The sequence below is a fragment of the Silene latifolia genome, chromosome 6, assembly GCF_048544455.1.
Source record: "Silene latifolia isolate original U9 population chromosome 6, ASM4854445v1, whole genome shotgun sequence".
Lineage (NCBI taxonomy): Eukaryota > Viridiplantae > Streptophyta > Magnoliopsida > Caryophyllales > Caryophyllaceae > Silene > Silene latifolia.
This window is the reverse complement of record NC_133531.1, coordinates 137,101,167-137,109,515: the sequence shown is the minus strand read 5'-3', so window position 1 is coordinate 137,109,515 and position 8,349 is coordinate 137,101,167. Positions and strand designations below refer to the sequence as shown.

The 8,349-nt window shown below is 38.1% G+C and overlaps 1 protein-coding gene across 1 annotated transcript; it reads right to left on the bottom strand.

Annotated features, from left to right (window-relative positions):
* Positions 1 to 7,359: 7,359 nt before the first annotated feature.
* LOC141588780 (uncharacterized) lies at positions 7,360 to 8,043 on the bottom strand. Its single transcript, XM_074410206.1, has one exon. It carries the CDS (start codon positions 8,041 to 8,043, stop codon positions 7,360 to 7,362), a length of 684 nt encoding a protein of 227 aa, XP_074266307.1.
* Positions 8,044 to 8,349: the final 306 nt, after the last annotated feature.

Genomic DNA, 8,349 nt, shown 5'->3' with positions numbered 1-8,349 from the left:
TTATATGACCATCAGACCATGTGGGACGATATTTGACCCATTTTATTATTAAGATAGATATCTCCGTCATAAGGAAGGCTAACTGCATTTCAAGGCAATGAGATGGGGCAAAATCAAATAAATCTTTATTTGGTCAGTAGCTTATCTTGTCAACGGGAAAAATAGATCTTAAGAGTAAGAATAAGAAGATAAATTAAAATGGGTAAACTCATATTTTGAGAGTCGCCGCATAAAGATGTCATCAAAACTCATTCATTTAAATGTATTTAAGAATAAAAAAATTATTAACAGAGTTGATAATAAAATACCTTGAGGATATGAAATTAAAGAAGGAGAAAAATTGACAAAAAAATTATTTATTAATAGATGTGGAGTATGAAGCAATATAGGTAAAATATATACGCAATGTAATGCATTGTTGAGTCGTATCTTTAAAATATATACAATTCAAAGTTGAAACAATCTTCTATCTACTAAGAGAATAAAACTTCTCAAAAGTTTTCTCTCCAAACTCCCCATCTACTTATATAAGGAGAGAAATGAGATTTTTTTCATTAAACTATTATCTTTTCTTTAAAGTATAATTTCTTCATTAAATTCTAAATTATAATATTTTAATCAAAATAAAATAAAAGTAGTACGAAATTATAAAATGCGGAGTACAAATACTAACACTTTATGATAAAAAAAAAATTCATTAAAATACAGATTTCGCGATATACTTAACTTTTTTTATTAGTTTTGTAGTTTAATTTTTTTCTCATATCAAAATACTGAGTTGAAATATGAAAAATTACGGTATAAATTTGTAATGAATAAATAATACATACTAAAAAATAAAAACTCTATAAATACTGCGGATTTATTGCGCGGGATCTATACACACTAAAAAGTAAAAATTCTAATTATTTATGAAGAGGAATGGAAAATTAAAACTGAGAAACAATGAAAAATGTAATGAATGATCTAAAAATAGTGTTATGATCCCAATTAGATGAGATTTTATATGACAAAATATATAAAAAAAGATGTTAGAAAGAAAATGGAAGAGATTCCATACATATTTTGGAAAAAAGGAGGTCGTATAAAAGGCATTGATGGGAAGTGTTATTAAAGTATTAGTATCGGTTTAGGGTTTAAGTTGGCGGGAAAATTTTTAATGTGAGAGTGACATGTGTCATAGAATGATGTCAGCGGTTATTCTTTTATACTTTTAATTAATATAGATTCTTACATAACATAGAGTCTTTTTTTTTTGGGTAGCAGTAAAATCATAAAAAAATACAATCTCATAACCCTTTTAGCTAGACTATGAGCACAATTTTAAGAGATCTCTGATATAACTACTTGTATAACACAAAGTCGGATTTTCACTTCTCATAATGTTTTAGATGTGCTTGTTTTAATTTGGAGTAAGAGCATCCGCAATGGTGGGGAGGTGCCTCCCCATATGTCCTCTCTCTCCTCAAATGGGGAGCCTTATTATTGCACACACTTCCCCTTAATTAGAGGCTCCACCATTTATAGAGGAGGTCCCCAAAAAAATAAGAAGGATAATTTGTGTTCTTTTGGGGAGGTTCCCATATATTTGGGTGTGTGTTGGGGAACCTATTGTTGCATAGATGTAGATATGAATTGGGGAGGGTAAATGAAAAAGTTAGTGAAAAATGAGGTGGACGAATAAGAAAATGAAAGAGAAAATATGGGGAGCTTCACCTTTGCGGATGCTCTTCGACTCAAGTACATTACTTTTGCACACTTGATTCCAGTTTTTTGTTTACATTTTCCATTTAACTCATTTAATTAATATATTGAAGAATGGTTATCAATAATCTTTGTGTAATTCTTCATTTTTAAGACAAGACGAGAGGAGATCTTTACCTCGCAGTTCCCGAACCGTGGATAAGCAACAAGATGAAAGAAGATCTTTATCTCAATTAACACCAAAATCAATTCTATTAGGCATCTACCTTCTTTCTTCAATTTTCTCTTCTACCTTCTCCTTTCACAATCACTTAAAATATAATAAATTGTGAGATGGTGACTGAAGAAGATGCAAAGCACAACAACAACAACCCCCCCCCCCCCCCGAAAACATATAAGAACTTTTCTACGGTGTACCCTTATGTTTTCCCAAATTCTAACATATACCCTCGATTTTAAGAAACATCTGATATACCCCTAAATTTCCAGATTAGTTCTTAAAATACCCCAAGTGTTCAAATTTGAGTTTTTTAATGGTTAAATATTGTAACAAAAAATTGTACATTGATGAGAGAATAAGGTTTATATTGATGAGTTTACGTATTTTGAATGCGTAATCAACTAAAACCACCCAAATTTAAATGGTAAAATTTTAGCATTTAGGGTATTTGTAAGACAATTGATTCAGTTTAAAGGTATCTTGTGAGATTTTGAAAAATGAGTGTACCTCGTAGAAAAATCCAAGATCAGATATAATTGTTATATATTTATCTCAGTTGGTATGTATTTAATTGTATCAGTTTTTCTCTAATATTGTGTAATAATGAACACTTTTAAATGCGGCCTAGCGTAAATGTGGCCGATAGATTAGTTAAAATTTATAAATTACCATGTTATAATTCTTATAAATTTATAATACACATACAAAAGTTAAAATCTATGACAAATAGACCTGTCAACGGGTCGGGCGGGTTAGGTCGTCGGGTCAGAATACGGGTTGGGTCGAATACGAGTCAGGTGATACGGGTCGCGGCTCGGGTTAGGGTCAGCGTAGGGGTCAGGAAATAATTTTTAACGCCTTTTTTAATCAAAAAAGATATTTTTTAAAAATTTAAAATTAATATTTTAATCATATTCAATGTTTACAATATTTATATTGACATATTAAAATAAAGTATTTTTAATAATTATTTTATTATTAAATATTATAAAAGTTAAAAAAAATTAACTTTTTAATCGTGTTTGTAATTTTAAGTAATAAAAAAATAATTTTTTAACTATTTTTTAAATATAATATATAAATAATAAAACTTTAATAAAACTCTTGTTTTACCTTTGACCCAACGGTCGACCCTAAAATAACGGGTCATTTTGGATTCGGGTCAAACGGGTTGCCGGGTCGAAATTTCCAGGTCTTGGCCCTGAAAAAATAGATCGGGACGGTCGGGTCGGATCGGGTCAGAATTTGACAGGTCTAATAACAAATGTAGTAAAATGTAACATAAAAAAGTGGACCAATAATCACTTTTTAAAATTATTTAAGTTCCAGATTCCCCTTATAACAACACAGTAGGTCCCATGAGAGACCATCTTCCACTAATTTAGTGGGAGACATAATAGGGAAAAAAGAAAGTCAGTAAATCCCTCACCCAATCATGTGAGAGATCTTTCAATAGCGTTATTGAGAGACCGTCTCTCTGAAGTTTTTGTGTAACAACAAAGAATTTGCGTTTATTACTTTCAATTTCCAAATAATGAAGTTTTATATGATGAATATACGTACTCCATATTATTTGAGATCTGTCAACTTACGTGAATCCCTTGATTAGGGTTTGTATTGCATTAGAAATATATACTTAGTGTACAACCTAACTTAGCTAATTATATTCCAAAATTAGAGGATATCACTAACTAAATATGATTACAAGATTAATATAAAGATATTATCTACTAGAATATTTACAATATACTAGATTGACTAACACGCCCCCGCAGTTGGAGCGGTAAGAGAGCGAACGCTCAAACTGGAACGAAACCGAGTGAAAAGATGCTGAGGAAGACCTTTTGTAAAAATGTCAGCGTATTGGTACTCGGATGGAACATGTAACACACGGACTTCCCCTAACTTTACTTTCTCCCGAACAAAATGAATATCAAGTTCAACATAATTAGTTCGTTGATGCTGAACCGGGTTGTCGGATAAATAGACAACAGAAATATTATCACAAAAAACAATAGTGGACCGCTGGAGAGAGATACCGAGCTCAAGTAATAAGTTTTGAATCCAGCAAGTCTCGGCAACTGTATTGGCAACGTCTCTGTATTCGTCTTCAGCGCTGGAACGAGAGATAGTGGCTTGCCTTTTGGAGGACCAGGATACAAGATTGTCACCTAGAAACATGCAATATCCTGAGGTAGACCTCCGTGAATCAGGACACCCGCCCCAGTCGACATCAGAATAAGATGTTAAATTCAGGGACCGAGAAGGACAGATAGTAATACCATAAGCTGTCGTACCTTAAATGTAGCGTAAGATACGCTTTAAAAATTGCAAATGCGGGGCTCGGGGATCATGCATAAAAAGGCAAACCTGATGGACGGCATAAGAAATATCTGGCCGAGTAAAAGTAAGATATTGAAGAGCACCCGCTAAACTGCGATATAAGGACGGATCATCAACAGGTGGGCCAGAGGCCGCACTTAATTTGGAGCCTGGATCCACGGGTGTAGTACTTGGTTTACAGAGCTCATACTAGCTCGTTTAATAATATCATGAGCGTAACCTTCCTGGGAGAGGAATAAACCATCTTTGGACCGTGTTACTTGAATGTCAAGGAAATGATGAAGAGGGCCTAAATCAGTCATGGCAAACTCACGAGACAAAAGACCAATAATAGACGTGATTAAGGCGTTAGTAGACGCTGTCAGCACAATATCATCGACATAAAGTAATAAATATGCGGTTGCAGTAGATGTTTTATAAATAAATAGAGATGGATCACAAACACTACTAACAAACCCTTGAGATAAAATGAAGGTCGCGAAACGATGATACCATGCCCGAGGTGCCTGTTTAAGACCATATAAAGACTTACGTAATTTGCACACATGAGTCGGGGCAGAGGGATCAACGAACCCAGGTGGTTGGTGCATATAAACAGTTTCCTCTAAATCACCATGTAAAAATGCATTTTTAACGTCCAATTGGTGAAGGAGCCAAGATTTTGAGACGGCTAAACTGAGAACGATGCGAATAGTCGTTGGCTTCACAACAGGACTAAATGTCTCATCACAATCAATACCAATCTGTTGTGTTTTACCATGGACAACGAGCCGTGCTTTATAACGTTGGAGTGTACCATATGCATGAAATTTGTGTCGAAACAACCATAGACAACGAATAATAGAAGCATCATGAGGTCTCGGAACCAAATCCCACGTGTGATTATCCTTTAATGCGGCAAATTCGTCGGTCGTAGCGCGACGCCGGTTTGGGTCATCAAGTGCGAGTTTGGGAGATTTGGGTATGGGTGATATGGTAGTGGATGTGGTTAATGCTTTGGGTTTAAAAATCCCGTTCATAGCACGGGTGGACATGGAGTGGGTGGGCTGGGGGGGGGGGAGGTGGGGAGAGGTGGCGGGGAGGGAGAGGGTGAAGGAGAGGCAGAAAGGGTAGGTGAGGTGTTAGAGGCAGGGGTAGTTATGACAGGGGAGGGAGTCTGTTGCGTAGCAGGGGAAAAGGGAGGGTCTGATTTGTAGCAGGGGGAGTGGTCGGGGTATGAGGTGTCACTGGTTCGGGGTTGGGCTGGGTGTGAGGTGTGGCTGAGTTGTTTGGTGCGTCTGTCACAGGGGGTGTTGAAGGGTGGGTCAAAGTGGAGCGGATCAGAGGGTGTAGGGAGTCGTCGGGTGGGTATAAAAAGAAGTAGGGGGGGCTGTCGGGTTGGGGTTTTCTGCAAAGGGGAAAACTGTTTCAGCGAAAGTGACATGACGGGATATGAGAACTCGACCAAAAGACACGTCTAGACATCGATAACCGCGTTGGTTAAGAGGGTAACCAGGAAAGACACACTGGAGAGACTTTGGGGCTAATTTGTGAGGGCAAGTGGAGGATATGTTAAGGTAGCACGCGCACCCAAAGACACGGAGATGGTCATATGATGGTTGTTTTAAGTAAAGCATGGAAGTTGGAGTGCGTAATTTTAGGGTCAATGTGGGAAGTATATTATGGAGATGTGTGGCTGCGTGAAGGGCATCAACCCAAAAATGTGGTGGAAGAGAGGCATGTTGAAGGAGGACCAGAACGATATCATTTAGTCGGCGAATCATTAGTTCGGACATGCCATTTTGAGGGGATGTTTGGGACACGAAAAACGAAAAACTAGGCCATTTTTGTGAGAAAATTCGGTGAAGGCATTATTGTCAAACTCACGACCCATATCGCATTGAAATGATTTAATTTTCGTGTGAAACTGGGTTTGGACAAAATTAGCAAATTGAGTGAATTTATCAAACACTTGGGACTTAAACTTGAGAGGATATACCCAGACAAATTGAGTAAAATTATCAATAAGGACCATATAATATTTGAAGCCACTTTTACTCAATATAGGTGACGTCCACAAATCACAATGCACAATATCAAAAGGAGCAAGAGTTTTAGAATTCGAATCATAGAAAGGAAGTCGCTTGTGTTTACCAATTTGACAAGACGGACACAAGTTCATAGTATGCTCTTTATTACAAGAAATACGACGTTGGGAATTTAATAAACTTAAAATAAAAGACCCTGGATGGCCGAGACGGGAATGCCATACGTCTTGACCATAAACAAGAAGAGCGTGGGGCGACACGGATTGACTCGGGTTGGGGCTTGTAGACACGGGGTAGAGTTCTCCGTCACTGTCACTCCGCAAAATCATTTTCCCAGTCGGAATATCCTTCACAGAAAAGCCAAACGGGTCAAATTCAACGCTAACATTATTATCTTTGGTAAATTGACGAACGGATATCAGATTTTTAATAATGTTAGGGGTGTGAAGAATATGTCGTAATTGAAGGGAACGAGAATTTGTTGTTATGTGTGATGTACCTGAGCCCAAAACTGGTATGCTATTACCGTTACCCACATAGATGGATTGAATTTTACTCGTATTAAAAGGAGAAGCAATCATACCTGGGTCAGAAGTGAGATGTGATGATGCTCCCATATCCATGTACCATGGTTCGAACTGATTTTGCACCGATAAGGCCTGGAACGCTTGGCTCAAATCTGTCGGTTGAGGAGCCTCCGTCTCTAGCATATATATATGCCTGCCCTTGTCGCGACTGCTGTCCACGGTTGAACTGAGACCGTGGAGGCTGCGTTGGCCAGGGGACCCAGCCGGGGTAAGATGGGTACAGAGAAGGTGGGGGTGTCCAGGGTGCGGGCCAGTTTGGTGGTGGGCCCCATTGGGTGGGTATTTGGGCTTGATTTGGAAAAGAGGCAGAGGCGTGTTGTTGTTACCTGTTGCCTTGTGAATTATTATTTCGATTATTACTATTATTATTTGAGCGGCGATAGTAACGATTATTATTATTGTTGTTACGATTATTATTGTTGTTACTATAAGGCTGACGTGGAGGACCCGAGGTTGCATTGGGTGCGGGTTCGATTCACTATTCAGGGGGAGGGGCAGCCAGTGCGGCTAGAGCCATGGCAGGCTCATCACGGCTCGATTTACGATGCAATTCTAATTCTAACATGCTACGAGCAGTTTCAAAACTAGGGGTAATCTGATTAATATATGATGCGACGGTGTCATATTCACTAGGTAGGCCACGTACCAGTTGAATGACAAGGCGACGGTCAGAGTCGGCGGCGTCGACATCTTTGAGCATCCCGGCCAATTCACGGAGGCGTTGCCAGTATGCCTCAAGTGATGGAAAATTCTCGAGACGGATCGCATTGAACTCGGCCTTAAGAGCAGTAGCACGAGCCCCTTTATTATTGTTGAAGATGTTCTCCACCCGTAGCCAAGCTTCGCGAGCAGTAGATTCGTCTTCTAACACACGTGGTAGGAGTTCGTCGCTGAGGGTACCGTATATCCATTGGAGCACATGTGCATCAATCTTCACCCACGAGGCATAAGACTCATGAGTTTTAGCGGGGGCATCGGTTCCGTCTATGTGAGACAAAACATCGTGACCCAAAGCATGTACCTTGAAGAGGCGAACCCAAGATGCGTATGTGACTTTCGTGCCGTCGAGAACACGAACCTTATTTTGGATATTGGTGACTGTATACACGGGATGGAGGGGAGTTTTTGAGGAGGAGGAGGGTATGCCGTCCTCTTTAGTCATGATGATGAAAGTATTTTCGAAAAAATACAAGGCATAGGAATCAAAAGAGAAGAAGATCGAAAATCGACTTCAATAGCCTGATACCATGTCAACTTACATGAATCCCTTGAATAGGGTTTGTATTGCATTAGAAATATATACTTAGTGTACAACCTAACTTAGCTAATTACATTCCTAAATTGGAGGATATCACTAACTAAATATGGTTACAAGATTAACATAATATAAAGATATTATCTACTAGAATATTTACAATATACTAGATTGACTAACAAAATCTTTCATATTTTCTAAAAGGGTAAATTT

Coding starts and splice junctions, on each gene's coding strand:
- LOC141588780 (XM_074410206.1), bottom strand. CDS start 8,043: ATGACTAAAGAGGACGGCATACCCTCCTCCTCCTCAAAAACTCCCCTC.